The sequence below is a fragment of the Hemitrygon akajei genome, chromosome 18 (assembly GCF_048418815.1).
Source record: "Hemitrygon akajei chromosome 18, sHemAka1.3, whole genome shotgun sequence".
In the NCBI taxonomy this organism is placed as follows: Eukaryota; Metazoa; Chordata; class Chondrichthyes; order Myliobatiformes; family Dasyatidae; genus Hemitrygon; species Hemitrygon akajei.
The window spans coordinates 11,020,868-11,044,385 of NC_133141.1; the positions used below are offsets into that span (position 1 = coordinate 11,020,868).

Here is a 23,518-nt window from a genome sequence, read left to right on the forward strand (position 1 = left end):
GGCCCAAAACTACTCCAAGTGCAGTTCGACCAATGCTCTCTAAAGCCTCAGCATTACATCCTTGCTCTTATATTCTAGTCCTCTCAAAATGAATACTAACCTTGCATTTGCCTTCCTTATCACCAACTCAATCTGCAAGTTGAATCCTGCAAGGATTCCCAACTCCCTTTGCACTTCTGATTTTTGAACTTTCTGCCCATTTAGAAGATAGCCTATGCCTTTATTCCTTCTACCAAAGTGCATGACCATACAATTCCATTCACTATATTCCATCTGCCACTTCTTTGCCCATTCTCCCAATCTGTCTGAGTCCTTCTGCAGACTCCCTGCTTTCTCAACATACTTGCCTCTCCACCTATCTTTTCAGCATCCGCAAACTTGGCCACAAAGCCATTAATTCTGTCATCCAAATCATTCACATATAACATGAAAAGAAGCTGTCCCAGCACCGACCTCTGAGGAACACCACTAACCACCAGCAGCCAACCACAAAAGGTCCCCTTTATTTCCTCTCTTTGCCCCTTACCAATCAGCCAATGCTCTATCCATGGTAGTATCTTTCCTGTAATGCCATGGGCTCTTAGCTTGTTAAGCAGCCTCATGTGTGGCACCTTGTCAAAGGCCTTCTGAATATTCAAGTAAACAACACTCACTGACTCTTCTTTGTCTATCCTGCTTGTTATTTCCTCAAAGAATTCCACCAGATTTGTCAGGCAAGATTTCCCCTTAAGGAAACCATGCTGACCTTGGCCTATTTTATCATGAGCCTCCAAGTATTCTGAAACATCATCCTTAATAACGGACTCCAGCATCTTCCCCAACCACTGAAGTCCGATTAACTGGCCTATAGTTTCTTTTCTTCTGTCTCCATCCCTTCTTAAAGAGTGGAGTGACATTTGCAATTTCCCAGTCTTTTGGAACCATTCCAGAATCTAGTGATTCTTGAAAGATCATTGCTAATGCCTCCACAATCTCTTCAGCGACCTCTTTCAGAACCCTGGGATATAGTCCATCGGGTCCAGGTGATTTATCTAACTTCAGACCTTTTATCTTTCCAAACACCTTCTTAATAATAGCAACAACACTCACTTCTGCTCCCTGACACTCTTGTATTTCTGGCATACTACTGGTGTCTTCCACAGTGAAGACAGCCACAAAATATCTATTATGTCCCTCTGCCATTTTGTTGTCCACTATTACTACCTCTCCAATATCTTTTTTCAATGGTCCAATATCCACTCACCTTTACTTGTTTATATATTTGGAAAAACTTTTGGTATGCTCTCTTATATTATTGGCTAGCTTCCCTTCATATTTTATTTTTCCTCTCGTGGTTTTTTTTTGTTGCCTTCTATTGGTTTTTTAAATGCTTCCCACTAATTATTGATATATTGTATGCCCTCTCTTTTGCTTTTATGCTGTCTTTGACTTCCCTTGTCAGCCACAGTTGCCTCATTCTCCCTTTAGAATACTTCTTTGTCTTTAGGATGCATCTACCTTGTGCCTATCGAATTTCCCCAGAAACTCCAGCCATTGCTGTTCTGCCATCATCCCTGTTAGTGTCCCCTTCTGATCAACTTTGGCCAGTACCTCTCTCGTGCCTCTGTAATTCCCTTTACTCCAGTGTAATACTGATACATCTGACTTTATTTTCTCCCTCTCAGATTCAAGGGTGAATTCTATTACAACTGCCTTTTAGGAGTTTCTTAAGTCCTTAATCAAATTTGGTGCATTACACAATACCCAATCCAGAATTGCCAATCCAAAAAGCTGCTCTAAAAAGTCATCTCATAGGCATTCTACAAATTCCTTCTCTTGGGATCTAGCACCAAAATGATCTTCCTAATCTTCCTGCATATTGAAACTCCCCATGACTGTCTTAACACTGGCCTTTTTACATACCTTTTCGATCTTCTATTGTAATTTGTACCCCACATTCTGGCTACTATTTGGAGGCTTGTATACAGCTCCCATCAGTTTCTTAACTTTACCCACAAATATTCTACATCTTCTGATCCTATGTCATCTCTTTCTAAGGATTTGATTTCATTCTTTACCAACAGAGCAACCAGAATCCCTCTTCCTACATGGTTATCCTTTCAATACAACGAGTATCCTTGGATGTTAAGCTCCCAAGTATAATCTTCTTTCAGCCAAGACTCAGAGATGCCCACAATGTCATACCTATCAATCTGCAACTGTGCTATAAGATCACCTACCTTATTCCATAAATTGAGTGCATTTAAATATAACACCGTCAGTCCTGTATTCATCAACCTTTTTAATTTTTCTCCTTGTGTTACACTTCAACTCATCCCACTGTCTAATATTTACCCTATCATCTGCCTGTCCTTCCTCCCAGTCTCATCACTGCATCTGCTTGTATACAAACTGCCCCATCCTTTGCCTTACCACTCTGGTTCCCAACCCCTTGCCAACTTAGTTTAAATTCTCCGCAACAGCTCTAGCAAACCTGTCCATGAGGATATTGGGGGAAGGTGAACAGCAAGAAGTCATGGTACATATTGGTACCAGCGTCACATGTAGGAAGTGGGAGGAGATCCTGAGGATCTATTGGTCCCCCTCGGGGTCAGGTGTCACTCGCCCTTTTGTACAGGTCGTACTTTCCCCAGAAGATATCCCAATGATCCAGTAATTTGAAACCCCGTCCCCTGCATCAGTTCCTCAGCCACACATTCATCTGCCAAGTTATCCTATGTTTGGCCTCACTGGCACGTGGCAAAGACAGCAATCCAGAGATTACTACCCTGGAGGTCCTGCTTTTCAGCTTTCTGCCTACCTCCCTATAATCCATTTTCAGGACCTCCTCCCTTTTCCTACCTATGTCGTTGGTACCAATATGTACCACGACTTCCGGCTTTAGAACGTCGTGGACCCGATCAGAGACACCCCTGACCCCGGCGCCTGGGAGGCAAAATACCATCCAGGTGTCTTTTCACGTCGACCGAATTTCCCATCTGCTCCCCTAACGATAAAATCCCCATCACTGCTGCACCCCTCTTCTCCCCTCGCCCCCGCCCTTTCTTCTGAGCCACAGAGCCAGACTCAGTTCCAGAGACCCGGTCACTGCGGCTTCCTCCTGGTAAGCCGTCTCCCCCCACCCCACAAAGTATTCACAGCGGTATACTTACTATTGAGCCCTCTCCTGACAGTCACCCAGCAACCTGACACCTGAAACTTCGGGGTGACTGTTGCTCCTATCGCCTCGTTATTCTCCCGAATGAAGTGAAGGTCATCGAGCTGCAGCTCCAGTTCCTTAACTCCTTAGAACTGTATCTCCTTAGAGACCGTGTCAAGGAATCGGAGCTGCAGTTCGATGCACTTCGTGCAGATGTAGTTATCTGGGAGACCGGCGGTCTCCCAAAGTTCCCACATCTCACGCAAGAAACAGTCTGGGCAACGGGGCGTATGGGTTTGCCTGAAAAGAATACACGTGTCCTTCTGAGGGAACATAGTGACAGGAGGGACGGACAGGGGCTAAAGTTTAGAATCTCCGGTCCATTTGGTTTGTCCAGGGGCAAGATAAAACTTAATTTGTGTCTGGTGTAGTTATGTACAAGCCCAGCGGACAGCACTGTCTCTGGCTCGCTGCAATGTGCTGCTCACATGGGCTTCATTTGTCCAACTGACAGACCCCTCACCCCGGCAAACTGGATGCCAAGTTGATACCGTTCGCCCACGGATGGAACACTGCGTCAAACGAAACACTTAATGCTCTCAGTTTATACGAAAACGTCACATTACAGAGGGTCAGATGCGTATATTCGCTGCCTACCCCCACCCAGAAGCCAAGGGGCTTCTGTCCTCTCTATGTGTCCGGAATGGAGTTTCCAGTCCAGTCTCAGGGCTGCTGATGGTTTAGAAGTTATTGATGAAAGGACAAGTGGCCGACTCAATCTGCTTGAGCTGATATCTATTGAGGAACAGGTACCAAGCTGAGAAAGATCCGAATCAAACGTCACCGCCAGAAAACTTCAGGAAAACGGCCGGCCGCAGGAATACTGCTGCTCGGCCCTCGGACACTAATCAATTTTTGCAGATAAATATCCTTAACAGACTATAAGAGTTAGTGAGGCGCGGTCCCGGCTGGGAAACGCTGCCCCGTTCCAGTGATTGCACCCAGACGGGACTTCGAAGTGGAGCGGATCCTGTTTACAGGAGCTGCCGCTTCAGTCGGTGTAAATTATAAATCCCGAGAAGGTGCTGTACTTGTTGTTGTTGCCTCCGTGTGCTTTGCCACCGTCCAGCTTGATGTAAACTTCATCCCCCGCGTCCAAGTGGAGAATGACGCTGTTACTGGCGTAGTCGTAGTTCTGGTCGGCGTCCTGGGCGATTGCACTGGAGCGGACCTGGTGAGAAGCAGAGTTACAGCAAGAACGGCCCAGGCAGCGAGGAGGGACTCACAACCCGGCTGGCGACAGCAGTATGGGATAGTTCGGAGTGCGAGAGGAGTTAAGAGAGTGTTCGATGGAAGACGAGACAATGAGGAAATTGATGAGAAGGGAGCCGCAACGAGCGCAGGTGGGGTGGTGAATAGAACAGTGGGGATGCGGGTAAGGCAGTGTGCAGAATTAACCAGAGGGGTGTAGAGGTGGGAGAGTTGTCCCGTGCAGGGATGTTGAAAGGGTCGGGACAACTCTCTCTGGCTTTGGGGGTTGACAGAGCGGGTGCCGAGCGCCTGCTACCCCTGCCCGTGACTGAGCCGCGGCTGCGGGTGTCAGACCCTCTCCGGGAGATGTGAGGCTCAGTCCAGCTCAAGTCGGTTGTGCCTCAGGGGAATCTGGAAGTATACGCGAAACGATGCAGAAAACAAAACACAGAGCGATAGGGAAGGAAAAGATAGGAGGGGGAGGAGAGGAAGAGACTTGGGGACACGGGGACATGGGCTTTTGGTGAGGCCGGTGGATAACAGGGGGGGGGGGGGGGACTAATAGTAACATAGAAAACCCACAGCACAATACAGGCCCTTCGGCCCACAAGGCTGTGCTGAACATGTCCTTACCTTAGAAATTACCGAGGGTTACCCATAGTCCTCTATTTTTCTAAGCTCCATGTACCTATCCAGGAGTCTCTTTAAAGACCCTACCGTATCCGCCTTCACCACCGTCACCAGCAGCCCATTCCACGCACTCACCACTCTCTGTGTAAAAAACTTACTCCTGACATCTCCTCTGTACCTACTCCCCAGCACCTTAAACCTGTGTCCTCTCATCATCTTATACACCTCTATCAGGTCACCTCTCATCCTCCTTCGCTCCAAGGAGAAAAGGCCGAGTTCACTCAACCTATTCTCATAAGGCATGCTCCCCAATCCAGTCAATATCCTTGTAAATCTCCTCTGCACCCTTTCTATGGCTTCCACATCCTTCCTGTAGTGAGGCGACCAGAACTGAGCACAGTACTCCAAGTGGGGTCTGACCAGGGTCCTATATAGCTGCAACATTACCTTTCAGCTCTTGAACTCATTTCCACGATTGATGAAGGCCAATACACCGTATGCCTTCTTAACTACAGAGTCAATCTGCGTAGCAGCTTTGAGTGTCCTATGGACTCGGACCCCAAGATCCCTCTAATTCTCCACACTGCCAAGAGTTTTACCATTTATACTATATTCTGCCATCATATTTGACCTACCAAAATGAACCACTTCACACTTATCTGGGTTGAACTCCATCTGCCACTTCTCAGCCCAGTTTTACATCCTATCAATGTCCCACTGTAACCTCTGACAGCCCTCCACACTATTCACAACACCCCAACCTTTGTGTCGACAGCAAAATCGATTGTAGAGACGGGGAAAAGGCGGCAAACGTGGAAAATTCGGAAATGTTTAGGAACTCTCAAACAGACGGCAAGTGAAGGATAAAGGGAAAATAAGCCAGAATCTCCAACAAGAACAGAAATGCTGGAAGAACGTAGCCAGACAGTTCCTATGAAGGGTCTTCGACCGGAATCTTTGACTAGTTTCACCCTTCACAGACGCTGCCCGACTGACTGAGTGTTTGCAAAATTTCTGTTTTGGCTTGAATTACGCCCACCCCTCGAAACGAACAAAACACCGCAGGCCAGTCGGGGAATTGGGCCAGAGATGGGGTGGGTCCGGAGCGGTGGGGTGGGGAGGGGGGGGTGGAGCGATAATGCGACTGAGATTGCGGCTGCCCTAAGAGGAGTGGGAGGGAGCGAAGGACTGAGGAAAATTGGGAGCCAATGTCCCGCTATCCGCACCGGGTCCGGGAAAGACGGTGGTCACCTCGACCCGCCTTCGGTGGTAATGAGAGAAGTGGGGGAAAGGTGAGATTGGGCAGGAAAGGAATAGAGCGAAGAGGAGACGGGGAGGGTGGAGGGGAAGAGTCCCACTGAGAGGTTGCTTCAGCAGTTCCCACTGCGGCCGCTCTCCGACTCCAAACACTTACCCACTCTCCCCTTCTCTCTATCCCACTCCCCGCCCTTCTCCCCATTCTCCTCTTCATTTACTCTCCACCCCGTTTCCAAATCCTCCCCTTCTCCTTCCTTTGACACGCTAAACCCGTTGTCGCTCATATACACTTACTACCCCCCTGCTACCTTCAAAAGACGGTATCCATCATTAAGGACGCCTATTACCCAGGATATACCCCCTTCTCATTGCTACCATCAAAGGGAGGTACAGAAACCTGAAGACGAACGCTCACGTTTTAGGAAGTTTCTTCCCCTCTGCCATCAGATTTCTGAAAAGATATTGAAACCAGAAACACCACCTCACTATTTCCCCCTCTCTTCTTGCACTGCTAATTTAATTAAAATTAATATTCGTTTTATATATTCTTCTTATTATATTCCGCAGTTTTTATGCAATGTACCTCTGCCGTAAAACAGCAAATTTCACGACATATACCAGTGATATTAAACCTGTTCCTGAGTCTGATTCTCCAGCGGGACCTAGATCTCAGTTGTCTGGAGTCCCATTCCTGCTTGCTCAGTGACCAATGCCCGGAGATCCGTTTTACGGAACCCAGAGTTCCATTGTCCACTGCCTGGTGCACTGAGACCCTTTGCCCGTTGCTCAGTGCCCAATGCCCAGAGACCAAATGCCCGTTGCCCATTATACGGTGCCCGGTACCCCATTGCCCGGTACCCACTCACCTGTCCGTTCTTGCAGAGATCTGCCCACATGCTGGTGCCGTCGCCGCCTCGCATTAGGACGTGGTAGGTGAAGAAGTAGGTGCCGGGGATGGAGCAGGTGAACTTGCCACTGGAGCCGTCGTAGTGATTGCCCAGGTTGGTCACCACGTCGTCGAATTTGAGGATCTCGTATCCCTCGTGCGGGTTTTTCAGGCCGGCATAGAACGCCACCCGGGGCACGGTGCTGTAGGTGGCGGCGCTGATAGCATCCGGACCGGCCCCTGGGACACCGGGTAGCCCCGGCTTTCCCGCCTCCCCCTTCTCTCCCGCTGGCCCCCTCGGGCCCGGGGGTCCCGGCTCTCCTGGTGGCCCCGGCGCCCCTGGTTTGCCGGGACGTCCCGGTTTACCCGGAGCTCCCTGGAGCAGGGTAGAGGGAGGCGCCAGGTGCTGCTGCTCGCTCAGCGCTTCGAGACCGGGGCTGATGCTTGGGCTACTGCCCAGGTAGGGCTCGCACACCATGCGGCAGGTGCCCAGCATCTGGTAGTGGGCAGCCGTACCCAGCCAGCTGACCAGCACCGGGATGACAATGACCAGGATCAACACCATTGCCACCCCGACTGCCGCCGCCACCAGCGACTTACGGCCGAGGTGGAAGTCGGGCTGGGATCTCTCGCCCGGTCTCCTGGCGGGCGAAATCTTGCTGGTTGAGGTGGCGCTGGGGCGGAGAGAGAAAGTGTGAGAGGCAGCAGGATGTGAGTGGGAGCGACGCTCCGTGTCTCTTATATACCACAAACACCAGTGCCCCGGGCTGGCCGCGATTGCAAATGAACGCTGGCTGCAATGTTGCCCAGCCCAGGGCTTGCAGTCTGACCCAGGCACCGGTCTGCAGACACCAGCCTGCGTGTGCAGAGCAATCAGAGCAAGATAGGGAGAAAGACAGAGAGAGAGGGAGAGAGAGAGCGAGAGGGAGGGAGAGAGAGAGACAGAGAGGTGGGGGGGAGAGAGAGAGGGAGAAAGGGAGAAAAACAGAGAGAGAGAGGGGAGAGAGAGAGAGAGAGAGAGAGAGAGAGAGAGAGAGAGAGAGAGAGAGAGAGAGAGAGAGAGAGAGAGAGAGAGAGTATTCACGCTGATTAGGGATCTTAGGGAAATGACAGAGGCAGACAGAGAGCGCAGGGAACATTTAGCGGGTCTTGTAACTCCTGTGGATGAGAAGATCAAGGTCCCTTCCACAGAGCCCAGCATTTTCCGATCACTGGAGTTGTTTTGGCACCGAGATTGTGGCTGGTGATGTTTGGCAACACTTCACTAGGGTGGAAAAAAAGTACGGCAGAAAAGGCATTCGGCCCATCAAGTCTGTGCTGATCAGAGGTCTCTCTAGCCTCAGCTTCCCACGTGGTAAGCCAAGTCTCTTCAGGTACACATCCAAGTAGGATTTAATTGAGGGGAAAGTCTCTGCTTCTCCCACTGCTCAGGCAGTGAGTTCCTGTCACACTCCCCTCTCACCTCCACTCCCTACATTTACTTTATAGCCCTCGTTTTCGACCCTCTGCTAATGGAAAGAGGTCCTTGCTGTTTATTTCTTCTCAGGCTCTCCATAATCCTTAGGTTTCCATTTAACCTCCTCCGGTGCCGCATTCTACTTTCTTTGAAGCGCCTCTACTTTATCAGAAGTTTGTGAAGATTCGGCATGTCATCCAAAACTTTGACAAACTTCTATGAAGTTCCACCCAGGATATGCTTTCTTTTTGCAACTGCCACCAGGAAGGTGGTACAGGAGCCTCAGGACCCACACCACCAGGTTCAGGAACAGTTATTGCCCCCTCAGTCATCAGGCTCTTGAACCAGAGGGGATAACGTCACTCTACTTCACTCGCCCTATCACTGAACTGTTCTCACAACCTATGGACTTACTTTCAAGAATTCTTCATACAATGTTATTGATATTTATTGTTCATTTATTTATTATTGTTGTATTTTATTTTTTTTCTCAGCTCAAGCTGGTAAAACCTGCGGTACAGGTATAGCCAAGCACAGTCATTTCTCAATTGCTAGGAACTTTTGGGCAATTCTAGTGGTGTTTAGAATTGTAGCTTTCTGGAGATTTATGTAAGTATTGCTGTGTAGGCCTAATTGTTTAATTGTGTAGTGACTTTGTGATGATACCATTTGTAGATATTACTGTTGAGACAATGTATACCCTCTTCATGTTCCATAATCTTTCAATTTCCTCTTCTAATTCAGCATAGTTCTGGTGTTTTTCACTTATTGATTTTTGTATGTTAAGTGTGCTTGGTATGACGATATCAATGAAATAAGTTGTTCTTGTTTATCCTGTATTGTTATATCTGGACAGTTATTATGGATTGTCCTATCTGTAATAATGGGTGAACTGTAACATAATTTGTGGGACTCTGACTCTAAAACAGGATCAAGATTGTATTTATAGCAAGGTTTGGTGTCTATTATGAGTCTGTATTTTAAAGCAAGGTTTTGGTGAATGATGTTTGCCTCTTGATTGTGTCTGTTTAAGTAATCAGATTGAGTTAAACTGCTACAGGATTCTGTAATGTGTTGGATTGTTTCTGGTTTCTCGGCATTTTCTGCATGTATTGTCTTGAATTTGTTGGTCATTTATTATGTATTTTTGATATTTTTTGTGTTTTAACCACCTGGTCCTGTATTGCCACAAGGAACCCCTTTGTTTATGGGAAGAGGTCTCCAACTTTGAGGTGTTCGATGCTTCCTTGCTGACATCTAGTCTGCTCAAATCGTGGGGATGTCTTCCATGGAGGGTCATGCTCTTCCATCGGTTAACTTTTTCTTCTATGGCGATAAATTCTTCACTTTTCTGGGCTGTGTTTTCATTTAAGTTTAGCAGAGTGTACTTCTCATCAGAATTGCATATGTTCACATGGAGTGCTGAATACTGGTTTCAATAATGAAAATATATCCTCAGAAGTTTTATCTGACTGTTGTGTAAATTTTCAATGTCTGTTATTCCTCTTCCTCCTTCTGTCCGAGGTAGTGTTAATCTAAGTGTGTTTGACTGTGCATAGTGTTTTGTAATATATAAAATATCAGTTCTTATTATACTTTGTAAATTTTCCAGCTCAGTTTCAGACCAAGATATTATACCAAAAGAACACATTAATATGGGTATAGTGAAAGTGTTTATTGGCTTTGATATATTTTTACTATTGAGCTCCGTTTGGTAAATTTTCTTAAGTCTTGAAGTAAATTCGGTCAAAAGGTTTTCCCTTTATCACACTATGATCTATTTTCTTTGCTTGCTGATATCCCAAGATACTTACGTGTTCCATATTCATCCGTCGGTTGTGTTGTATCCTGCTGCTCTGCTTTGTATTCTACTAGCTCTATTGCACCTTTCTTTACGTTTAATGTTCTGTATTTATCCAGTTCATGCTCATGTCTTTAGAAAATAGTTCTACTATTTGAATTAATTGTTTTAGCTTTACTGATGAAGGAGTGTATAATTTCAAATTGTCCATGTATAGAAGCTGTGTCATGCTATAATTCATTTGGTTTTCTCTTGATTTTATACCCAATTTTCATCTGATTCAGTAAATTAGAGAGCGGGTTTAAAACTACATAAAACCATAGTGGGATTAAAGAATCGCCCTGCAAAATGCCTCATTTATTTTGATAACAGTGGTTGTTCTTTTTTGGATGTTAATACATTGGGTGATTACAGTATGACAATGCTTCATCGGGTTTTGTAGGAAATTCAAAAATATTGGGTGTAGTACATATATATTAAGAGCTTCTATTAACCATGAATGTGAGACAGAATCAAATGCTTTTTGGTAGTCAAGATAACAACATGAAAGATTTCTGCTATTCTCTTATTGTTATTATCTTTTTATATTTGCACAGTTTGTTGTCTTTTGCACATTGATTGGGTGTGCCTTTCATTGATTCTATTGTGTTTCTTGTATTTTCTGTGAATGGCCACAAGAAAATTAATCTCAGGCTTGTTGTATATGGTGACATGCAGTATATGTACTTCGATAAAAAATTTACTTTGAGATTTGAACTTTGGTCTAGCAGAGAAGTACTGGAAATATTCATCAGGTAAGGCAGTATCAGCGGAGTGAGGAACAGAAGCAAGTTTTCACTCTGAAGGCTATTTGTCCTGGCTTATCCAAGCTACAATTTTCGAAAACAAAGCAATTCCCTCGAGGTGGTGAAATATTCTGGAGGAGCAGGTCTGTACTACTTACTGAATACCTTCTGCAAAGTGCTTCCATGGCCACTGCAGTGCGCCATTCTATCATCCCATTGTAAAGATGGGCTGAAGCGCTGTGATTCTCACCTAATTCTCAATGCTAGCTCAAGTACACAACACTGAATCCTATGCCAATATTTGACTTGTCTGTGCTGAAACAAGATACTCAAATGATTTGAGGTGATTTCGTGGAGGAAGTTTTACCTCAGGGATGAAAAGTTCACACACGCACACCGCATAGATTTTCATCCTCACGGGAGTTTCCAATAACACCCTGAAAGTTCATCCCACTTTCCCACATCTAAAGCACACTTTATTAACCCTTTTAAAAGATCGTGCTGTAGCTAGATACAATAGATAGAATATCATGTTTGATATTCCTGTATGTTACTGAGTAGCAATAAAACTCAATAAATAATAGTCAGAGAATGGCAAGGCAGAATTCAGTGACAACTACACCCATTTACATAGCACCTTTAACATTGTAAATCATTTACAGAGATGCTATCAAATAAAATTTGTGCCAGGTCAAAATGAAACATAAGGATAAATGATCACAAACTTGCTTAAGGAAGGAGCAAGTGGTCGGAGAATTTCTGGAGGGAATTCCAGAGCTTGAGGTCTCATGGATATAGGGTCAGTGAGGAATGTAAGGAACTGAGGATGTACTAGAAGTTTTAAGGAAAACTCCAAGCCCTTCTTTTGTCCTGGTGTGGTTCATCAATGGAATACCTTTTGACTGAGGTCACCAGCATAACGTGCGGCAGACAGTGACCTATTTCCATGCAGAAAGATCCCAGAAACAGCACTCTGAGTGTTACAGGAAGCTGATTCTGGGATCTTTTCAATGTGAACAACTTCTCAAGGTTACCAATGCTGTTTAGGCTACAGGGGAATAAGAATAGGCATGTCCCATTCCGTAAGACCATAAGACATAGGAGCAGAATTAGACCATCCAGCCAGTCGAGTATGCTCCGCCATTGCATTATGGCTGATTTACCATATGATAATATCAATTTTTGTACTGTGCCTCTCCATATATGCAACTTTTATCATTTGTTTCTTTTGTCTGCTTGGACTGTAGTTGAGAGATGTAACATGTGATTCCAGTGTATGGACATTGCTTAATCTACATCTAGCGAAATGCAAAATGAGGCTGTACCAGATTGGCAAATGCGTCTGAGTGAGAACCTCCAATCATTCATTACTGTCACTTCCATCCATGAAAGGTCTCCTCTCGTCTGTGGTGTTCACACTGTTTCAGTGGGTCTAGCTCAGCTCAGCACAAGGTCAGTCCTTTCATCCATTTATCAACATCCTCTGGCCCATCCCTCCCTCATTGATTTTCATATTATTTATTGCTCCAAAGTGACCACAGGCAGATGTGATGGGGATTAAACAGCATCAACACTCAGAATATTAATACAGTTCAATGTCTGAACACAGGAGCTTGTTTGGAATAAGGTGTGATGAATTCCCTGGCTGTTTGACTCGACACAATCAAAACGTTCATGATCTGACTTCTTTATTACTGCCAGGCTCTCCACTTATCCCAGCACAGCCCAGCCCTTCCCAAGGCATCCCTCCTCCAAATGGTGCTGCTTTGACTTATCCGCCGTAGGGTACCTGCAGATAGATCAGATAGATGTTCCTGGCTTTCATTACTTTGGGTAATAATAATTTCTCAAAAACTGTTAATGCCCTTGAGAGAAGGTTGGATCAAGGAGGTTGTTCGTGCATTTTGTTTATTTTATTTTGTCCTTCCAATTGGCTCCCTTTCTCTGCTAAAGGCATTGACATTTGATGTAATGCTTCCAACCCCAACCATGATTAAACAGTCTGCCAACACGCACTGTCTAGGCTCATGTGAAGAATAGCTCAGGGAATGGTACCGGAAAGTGACTCGGCATCAAAGATCAATGAGACAGCAAATGCCATTGCTTTCAATTAATTTCATGTCCTCTGGCCCTACCGACCTAATGTGTTATGAGATTCTCCCTAACCTTCTCCTAATGTTTCTTTAATCTTTTCTGATAGTTCAACTGCTCTATTCATAGGTCCAGGTTATTGGCTTACACCTTGTTTGCAAGCATGGCATTTGTTTGAATCTGGATTTGGGGTGTGGACCATGTTACTGTGCGCAGGGTTTGCAATAGTGAATTTTTGCTCTGTGCCTCTCCGTATATGACTTTCAGTCTTTGTTCCTATTGTCTGCTTGGGCCGTACTTGAAAGATGTAATGCATGATTTTCAAATGGACACCAAACTTCCCATTGCCATTGTGCATTTTTTGCAGGTTTCTTTCTGAATTTGAGAGGTAAGGTTTTAAAGTTCAGAGGCTGAGTACAGAAATGGAGATGCTTGGCTCAGGTCAGTGACCATATAATCTTACTCAGGGAACAGTTTAATAATCTTGGAAAGGAAGACACTGTAGATTAATATCATTCTAAGATTAAGAATTAGAAACAATCACTTCTGTTTTGCTAGTATATTGAGATTATATGTATATTTTTATATGTATATTTATATATGAGGCCCTCTGTTGGTAAGGGTCGACCATGGATATTGCATCTTAGCTGTCTACCTGATATGGAAGCCAGGGCAGTACGATAACGAGAGCAAGATGTCCCTCTCCATGCAGCTGTTGAATCTAAAGGAACGGCAGAGACCAATCCAGTTTGGCACAAGTGTGTCGCAAGAGTTGCTAGTCGGCATTTAACTCAGTGCTGGACTACCTTCAGGACCCCAGCTCTGATCATTTCCTCAGGATTTACTCACAAAGCTTTCCCCATGAGTGGGTATAGCTGCAAGGCAGCGGAGGTTTGAGATCAGAGTTTTCCTTCTCCTAGATGAGCTACCAACTATGGCTGATGAGCCCCATCTGCCCCAGGTGACTGGTTTTAAGGTGCCCATAACCCGTCTTTGCCCCTTCCCCTGTCAGTAGAAATGGTTCCACCGGGCTTAGTAGCTAAGCCACACGTGAAGGCCGGGAGCTGGACTTGGTTGTCAGAGGCCATTTGAGGCGAGCACCATTGGGAGCATTTAATACCTCCCTGCTATGATAAACTTAAGGAGCTATAAATATATAATTGGATTCCCAGTCGATTAGAGAAAGTCTTCAAAAAGCAACTAAAACCGACACCATGAAGGGCGGAAGCAGACATTATTCCAGAACTACAGCTTCTGCCTCTGGCAAGTTCAACATGACAATGCTTGAGAATCCAAATCAGAATCAGGTTTATTGTCACTGACATACATTGTGAAATTTGTTGTTTTCTGGCAGCAGTACAGTGCAAGACATAAAATTCCTACAAGTACCAAAAACAAGCAAACAAATAATAAATGAATGAATGAATGAATGAATTGATGTGTAAAGAAGTAGTGTAAAAAGAAAAAATAGTGCGGTAGTGTTCCCTGGGTTCATGGACCGTTCAGAAATCTGGTGGTAGAGGGGAAGAAACTGTTCCTAAAACATTGAGTGTGAGTCTTCAGGCTCCTGTACCTCCTCCCCAGGAGCAATGAGAAGAGGGGCATTTTTCAAATGGTGATGGTCTTTAATGATGGATACCACCTTCTTGAGTCAGTGCCCTTTGAAGACGTCCTTGATGGTGGGGGGAGGAGGCTTGTGCTGAGTCTAAGACCCTCTGCAGCCTCTTTCAATCCTGTGCTTTGGAGCCTCCACACCAGGCGGGGGGATGCAACCAATCAGAAGGCTCTCCACCGTATATCTGTAGAAATTTGCCAGAGTTTTTGATGAGATACCAAATCTCCTTAAACTCCTAATGAGTATAGGACAAAGCAGCCCACCTGACTGGCACCCCGTCCACTGTCCTAAACCAGGACTGCACAGTGGCTGCAGTAGGTGCCACCTACAAAATAGACTGTAGGCATTAACCCAGGTTACTCTGACTGTGCCTCCCAAGCCTGCAAACTCTACTTCTAGGAAGGAGAAGGACTGCGGGGAAATGGGAACTCTATTGTCTTCAGGTTCCCAATTAAATCCCTTTTGGTGTTTTTTTTGGTATCACGTACCCCGTGACCGGGTTACCAAACCAGCAGAAATGGAATAATATGTTGGAGTCTGGTATTACTTTAACTAATGGTGTTTATTAGTAAACTAAGTAATGCAGTACTATAAAATGCAAATATTATATAAAAGAGGGTTAGGCAATGATATATACAGAAGTGTGGAAATAGGAATGAAAACCAAGCTCTATCAAAGTCTAGGGGTAAATGAATAGTCTTATGATGGTGCAGAGTTCAGTTCAGGTTAGTTTAAGTCGAGGTAGTTGCTGTTGTACCATAGGAGGAGGAGGAGGAGGGAGGGAGGGAGGGAGGGAGAGAGAGAGAGAGATAGAGAGAGAGAGAGAGAGAGAGAGAGAGAGAGAGAGAGAGAGAGAGAGAGAGAGAGAGAGAGAGAGAGAGAGAGAGAGGAGAGAGAGAGAATGAGTGCAGTTGCAGGCAAACCTTCTGTTGTCTTCTTGTCCTGTTGTGGTCACTGACTGTGACCCCTCTGTTCCTGGCTAGACCGTTCTTCAGTGGTGAGCCTGTCACCCAGGTGAGAGTGGACACACACACACACAAGCCCCCACCAGTCTGCTTTCACACACTATGAGCCTCTGATCGATTCCCCCGAACCGATCCTCCAAACCCCCACCTTCCTGTGGGTGCACAATGCTCTTTCAGTGTCCGTGGCATGTCTCCTTGTGCCTCAGCCAACTTGCTTTTTATCTCCCCTGACGGTGGTACCAGCCATCCAGCAGCTGTCCATCAACCTGGTCCCGCCTTGCTGTCTCAGCAGAAATCCACACGAGCAGGCAAAGAAAATGTCCTTGGAGCAAAGTAAACAATTAGTGAAGAAGTCATAATACTAAATATCTCTCTCTCTCTCTCTCTCTCTCTCTCTCTCTCTCTCTCTCTCTCTCTCTCTCTCTCTCTCTCTCTCTCTCTCTCTCTCTCTCTCTCTCTCTCTCTCTCTCTCTCTCTCATTATCAGCATCTGCAGCAGGATGCCTCCCCCCTCTTCTTCTCCCTCTCTCGTTAGCAGCACAGTTCACAGGGGGGTCAACTCTGGACCCCATCTCAGCCTGGTTTGCTCATCACCACATCACATTGGGAGTCAAGTCAAGTTTATTGTCTTCTGTACAAGTACATGTAGGCACAGGTGTAATGAAAGACTTACTTGCAGCAGCAGCACAGGCACGTAGCGTCATATAAGCAGCATTCACAAATCATGCACAAGATTTACAGGAAAGATCATAATTAGAATGAAAAAATGTCACAGTTTGCACACACAAACGACTGAATCCAGGTGCAAAGGAATGATAGCCCCCCCCCATATAGACACAGAAACAAGAGTTTATTCATAGGAATTCCAACAGAACAGTGGCAGCTCAACCGAGCAACACTGCACAGTGAATCATTCTTGAAACACAAGGACCTCATGATCAGTGCTAATCAGGAGTCCACTTTAAATACTCACAGTACACGGAAACCCCGTGCCAGTCACAATAAACTTGACAAGATTAAAAAGAAAGCACAAGGATTTAATGAGTCTAGGTAAGACAGCAATTAACAAATACAGGTAAACAGACCCTCAGGACTCATGAGAGAAGAGGTCAATTTCAGTGCAAAGTGTTTGCAGAGGTCACTGATAGTGAAGTCGTTATAATACTGTGGAACTCCAGGGCTTTGCACACACTCCGTCATTATGTGTTTTATTACAAAGTCAGAGAACCATAGTGTTGTACAGCACAGAAATAGGCTCTTCAGCCCATCAAGCCCTTGCTAATTTAATGCCCACCAGTCCCGTTTTGCCCACATTAGGATCATATCCTTCTGGCCTTAAGTATCTATCTAAATGCCTCTTAAACATTTCTAACTCCTCCACCTCCTCCAAATATCAACCACTCAGTGTGTAAACACTTACCTCACAGACTGCCTCTAAACTTCTTCCTTTCATCTTAAGCCCTTCACCACTTGTTTTAGATACCCTCACCATGGAAAATGATTTTTGACTCTCTCTTCATGCCTCCCATAATCGTATCTATTTCTATTCTGTCACCACTCAGCTTGAAGTTACCACAGCTCAGTCTGTAGTCTCCAGCGCAAACAAGCAACCATCAGCCCCCTTGTGTACTGTGTCTGCGACCCGCTTGCATTCCTGGAACACAGTGGAAAAGACTCTCCAACATCCTCTGCTGATTCTTACATGAAATCCTCCCTTCTCACCTGTACTTCCATATTTTGAGGCTTCTGGCCTTTAATGGTTGTATGATTGGCTTAATGAAGTTTGCTGAATGAAGCTCATTGGTTGGCTGTTGAGACCATTCTCTATGCCACTGACCACTTTGGAAGAATGTGCCACACACAACAATCAACAGAATATTAATTTACTTACATAGCATTAATAGGTACAATTAAAGTATTCTTATTCCTTGTAGGAGAGAGAACGTTAATGTATCTGCTCACTGGTTCAGACTGAGCCTCCTGTGATGGGATCTATGAGGAGAGGTGAAGAGGCAAAGCTGACTAGGATGAAGGGGTTCACCACTGAGCTCAGAAAAATCAAGGACTCTGATAAGAGGTGATCTCATTCAAACGTACAAAACTCTTAAGTGGTTTCACTGTTTCCCCTGGCAGTGCTATCGAAAATCAGAGCTCAGAGTCTCAGAGTAAGGAGCCAGCTGTTCAAGACTGAGCTGAGAAGAGATTTCCTCACCCAGAGGGAGGTGAAACTTCGGAACTGTTTAAAGAAGTGGGGGTGGTATTGTTTGGAGGGATGGAATTTTACTGGCATGTTTGTACTGGGGAGAAGTTGGACCAGCATTGTCTGAAGTTGGTTGAGGGGGAGCTGGTTGTTGAAAATGGTCCATTGTTTAAGGAGGAGGTTGGGGCGGGGGGAGTGATTGGGGCAGATTGGATCAGTTCTGTTAGCAAGAGGAAGGGTGATTATGTTAATTCTTTTCAAAGGGGAGAAAGGTAAATGGAAATAGAACTGGTATTGTTTGGGAAAGAGGTTAAGAATGGTATTCGTGAGGTATAACAGACTGACATTATTTGTGAAGGCATTCCTTCCCAAATACCTGAGCAATATTTGTAGTCTTTGAGTCTGAGGGGATATTTCTGAATTTGGAGTTTTTTGAAAGATTGTGACTAATGACTCTACAGCTTTCTCAGCCACTCCTTTGAATTGATCTAGGTTCCATAACTACTCTTAAGTGGTTATTTCTGCATTTTATATCTTGCATTAAATCTACTGAGCAGCTCACTTTGGTTTATTTTTAGGTGCCGTCCATCACTCGTATTTTACCTTTCGCCTCTACTTTTAAAACCAACATAATATACTGTTCATAAACACTGGAGATTCTGCAGATGCTGGAAATCCGAGCAACACACACAAAATGCTGGAGGAACTCAGCAGGTCAGGCAGCGTCTATGGAAATGAATGAACAGTCAATGTTTCGGGCTGAGACCTTTCTTCAGCACTGGAGAGGAAGGTGCTAGAATAACATGGTGAAGGAGGAGAAGGAGGACTACTTAGAAGGTGATAGGTGAAGTCAGGTGGGTGGGAAAGGTAAAGGACTGGAGAGGAAGGAATCTGATAGGAGAGGAGGGTGGACCATGGGAGAAAGGGAAGGAGGGGGGGGACACAGTGGAGGTGATAGGCAGGTGAGAAGAGGTAAGAGGCCAGAGTGGGGAATAAAAGAAGAGGGGAGGGGGATAGACTTTTTTACCAGGAGAAATCAGTATTCATGCCATCAGGTTGGAAGTTAATCAGACGGAATATAAGGTAATATACTGTTGTTTGCTTTATCATCAGTGCCTGCTAAAAATAGCAAACATCTCCTTTAGTCATCCGCGTCAATAAATTTATGGGTTTTTTCCTATTAGTCTTCATGTCACATGTCCTTTCATTTTCACTGTTTAATATTTTCTTTATGTTCCTTTATTGACTTTTTCATTTCTGTAATTCCCCCAGATTGCAGTTATTCTTGGTGTCAATCTAGATGCTATCCTGAGATATCCTTGGAAACTTTGCTTCATTGTTCTGGTCAATTCTATAGCCTTGTATTACATAAAGTGCTCCTCTGAACACCTCTCCATCTCTCTCCATAGCAACTCAGCTCTGCTTTATGTGCTTGGCCCACACCTTATTTCATTGGAATCATCCTTATTTAATATGAGGTTTTTTTGCAAGATCTTTTTTAAAATGATTGTCAGGTTTAATCATGTTACGGCTCTCTTACTGTCAGATTATGAGTCAATTCTAACTTGTTAATCATCACTAAACCTCATCTGCTTTGTTGCTTTGCTCACTCTAATTGGTTCAGAAAGCTGTTGAAAGTATATTTCAGAAATTCATCAGCTTTCCGACTTGAGCTGTTTTCCGCCTCTCAGCCGCTGTTAACATTAAAATCTCATTTTGTAACTAACTTTGCTATTGCTGTCTGCTTCCCTGATCATTCATTCTATGGTTATGGTTTCTGTCGTGCAATGTGCAGATATTCCCCATCAGTGCCACACACACTTTGGAAATTGTTAATTCTGCATGGGTTCTGGTGCCTGATGCCTTTTTCTTTCACCGCTGTGCTGTTGCCCTGTGGTTTCTGTGGGAAGGATGTAATGCTTTCTGCCATTAGTTGGACTTCCCCTTGAACTTTCTGCTGCAAGTAGATGAACGTGTGAGGAGAAGCCAGCTGTCTGTGGACGGGGAAAGTGGCTGGATGCCCCCTTAAAAAACAAGATTAAAGAATGATGAAATTTAGCACGAGAAGGATTGAAGGGGAAGCTTGAAAGAGTGTGTGTGAATTCCAAGGGCAGCGGAGTCTAAAACCAAAGGGCGTAGGCTTAAAATGAGGGGGGAAAAATTTAAAGGGGGCATTGAATCTTAAATTTTGGTGATGGTGGGTATATGGAATGGACTGACACAGGAAGTATTAGAGGTGGGTTCAATTGCAACATTTGAAAGATATCTGAGCAGGTTCATGGGCTTAGAGCAGGGGTTCCCAACCTTTTTTATGCCATGGACCTTGCCATTAACTGAGGGTCTGTGGACCCCAGGTTGGAAACCCCTGGCTTAAAGGGAATTGTAATTATTATGTTATTGTCACATGCATATTTCAAGTCATGAGTGGTATGGCTCGGTTAGATAGAGATAAACCATGCCATTGGCGGAAGTGTCAGTGGGGGAGATAGAATGAAGGTGATTAACAAACAACCAGAAATGAATATCTTCCTGCAGATAGTGGTAGGTCCCAGAATGCACTGTTGCGAAATAGATGCAGATTCAGGCATACTGTTCAAAAGAGAGCCGGTCAGTATCTGAAAGGAAGGAACTTGTAGTATGTGGAGAGAATGTGGTGGATGGGACTGCCAATTTTTTAATGTAGAGCTGGTATAGTCAATGGGCCGAATGGCCTTCTTCCCTGCTATGACTGTTTGTGGACTTTAGGAAGGGGAAGTCAGGTGAGCGCACACCAGTCTTCGTTGAGGGACCTGGAGTGGAAAGGGTGAGCAGCTTCAAATTCCAGAGTGTCAGTGTCCCAGAGGACCTATCCTGGGCCCAGAGCAACCATAAAGAAGGCATGCCAGCAACTCTACCTTCTTGGTAGTTTAAGGAGATTTGGCATGTCATTAAAGATTCTTACAAACTTCCACAGATGTATTGTGAAAATCATTCTGACTGGTCGCATCGCAGCCTGGTATGGGATCCCCAATACACAGAAATGCAAGAGGTTACAGAGAGTGGTGCACTCGACCAGTTTCATCATGGGCACAATTCCCCTCACCATCCAGGATATCTACAAGAGCCGATACGTCAGGAAGATGACATCCATCATTAGGGACCCCACCATTCTTGCCATGCCCTCTTCCTGATGCTGCTATTAGACAGGAGGTACAGAAACCTGAAGACCCATCCCTCAAGGCTCAATCGGAATCAGAATCACCAGCATATATCATAACATTTGCTAACTCAGTGGCAGCAGTGTAATAGAAAAAGTAACTGTGACCTACAGAATAGTTAAATAAGCAGTGCAAAAACAGAAAAAATTAGTGAGGTAGTGTTCATGGGTTCAATGTCCATTTAGGAATCAGAGGGGAAGAAGCTGTTCCTGAATTGTTGAGCGTGTGCCTTCAGGCTTCTGTACCTCCTCCCTGATGGTAGCAATGAGATCAAGGCTTAACCTTGGTGAAGGGGGTCTTTAATGATGGATGCTGCCTTTTTGAGGCATTGCTCCTTGAAGATGTCCTGGATACTATGGAGGCTACTGGCCATGCTGGAGCTGACTAAGTTTACAGCAGCTTCTTCCCCACTGCCATCATTTTCTTGAACCCCCTGAAAAACTATAACACTACTTCAAACTATATTTCTCTTCTCCCTCTCAACTTGCAGTAATGTTTATTTTGTTATGTAAGTTATGAATAGTTTATGTTAATTAACTTTTAATTAACCTTTGTAACATAGTACATTATGTTTAATATACTGTGCTGCTGCAGCAAAACTGCAATTTCCATGTCATTTATACCTTGTGTATGTATGATTCTGACGATAAACTTGAATCTAGACTTGACTGCTTCAGTGGTGCGATTGTTACTGACACAGCTCAAACTGACACAGCTCAACCATGAAGAGGAATCTGATCAGTCACGCATCTGCCCTTCCGCTGGCAATGATGGATCAATAACACGGCACCACTAATCCATCGTTCAACAGTAATTTTTGGCCCATTGGCATGAGCAGTGTTGCTAACGGATGGCGATTGAGACTCCACCTTTGTCATAACAGTGCTGACCGTCTAATTACAAGCACAAAGCACAGGCACAAAACCTAGCACCTGATCTTCTCCCAATTTGCTGAGAAGATTAATCAGCGCCTGAACCTTTGTCTAAATAGTCTGCCTCTTATTTTGAGCTTGGGATATCCGGTTTTAGATTCCCCTGTTAAGGGAAACATCCTCTCAACATTTATATAAAAAGACCAAAGTTATACACAATAATCCATTTGTGGTCTCACCAGGGGTTTATATAATTACTGTAAGACATCTTTATGCTTGTACTCAAATCCTCTCGCAATAAAGATCAATGTGCCATTTTGCCTTGACGATTTGCTTGCTCATTTGCAGGCTCTAGTGTACAAAAGCACCCGAGTTTCTTGAATGTCATCATTTCCTGAGCTCTTTACCACTGAAAGCTACTCAACATTGCTGCTTTCCCCTGATGACATCGTGTTTCACTTGTTATGTTTTTACCCACACACTCATTTTGTCTAAATTTACATCCTCGTCATTAAACATATTCCCACTTAGTTTCATATCACAGACAACTTAGACCTGTGGTAGGGGTCTGAGGGAGGCAGTGAGGGCTGTTTATCAGATTGCAGACCTGCGACTAGTGATGTGCCACAGGGACTGGTGTTTGTCTGCTGTTGTTTGTCATCTATGCTAGTGATGTGCAATGTCCAAAAGGCATTCATGGATAGGAAAGGATATGGGACTAACCACAGTAAGTGGGAAAAGTTCAGGAAGGCATGTAAGTTCAGTGGAAGAAGCTGAGTTGAAGGGTTGCTTCCATTCCATAGAATGGCTCTATAACTCCAGATTGAAAGCAGTTTTATAGGTTCAGAAAGTAGTTAAAAAAGTTACATCCTGGGGTTTTTAAATAGTGTGATGAGGTAAGGGAGCAAAGAAGTTATGAAGAACAACAAAGAGTAATGGGTTGCACTTGAATCTGAGGGGGACCAATATCCTTGCAGGCAGGTTTACTAGAGCCGTTGGGAATGGTTTAAACTAATATGGCAGGGGGGTGGGAAGCAGTATGATAGAGCTGAGGGTGAGCCAGCAGGTTTACAAGTAGATGATGAGTGTAACATGAATGTAAGGAAGGACAAGCCAATGATTGGGTACAAATGCAGACAGAGCTAAGAGTTAAATTGTATCAAAGAGGCAAAATTCAAAAGGATGAAGAATGCGGGACTGAAGGTGTTGTATTTAAATGCGCATAGCATTTGGAATAAGGTGGACGAACTCGGGGCACAATTAGAGATTGGTTGGTATGACATTGTGGGCATCACTGAGTCATGGCTGAAAGAAAGTCATAGTTGGGAGCTTAATGTCAAAGGATATACTTTGTATTGAAAGGACAGGCAGGAA

At 44.7% G+C, this 23,518-nt stretch overlaps 1 protein-coding gene across 1 annotated transcript; it reads right to left on the reverse strand.

Moving 5' to 3' along the window:
* Window positions 1-3,400: 3,400 nt before the first annotated feature.
* Window positions 3,401-7,861, reverse strand: c1ql1l2 (complement component 1, q subcomponent-like 1-like 2). Its single transcript, XM_073071855.1, has 2 exons — window positions 7,144-7,861; window positions 3,401-4,370 (listed from the first exon to the last, which is right to left on the reverse strand). The coding sequence occupies exons 1-2, from the start codon at window positions 7,726-7,728 to the stop codon at window positions 4,191-4,193; spliced, it is 765 nt and encodes a 254-aa protein (XP_072927956.1). The 5' UTR covers window positions 7,729-7,861; the 3' UTR covers window positions 3,401-4,190.
* Window positions 7,862-23,518: the final 15,657 nt, after the last annotated feature.

What these genes read in the sequence shown, in the direction of transcription:
- c1ql1l2 (XM_073071855.1), bottom strand. Translation starts at nt 7,728, where the DNA reads ATGGTGTTGATCCTGGTCATTGTCATCCCGGTGCTGGTCAGCTGGCTG. An exon ending in ATCTCTGCAAGAACGGACAG is followed by an intron (nt 4,371 to 7,143) that starts GTGAGTGGGTAC and finishes GCTTCTCACCAG; the next exon opens with GTCCGCTCCAGTGCAATCGC.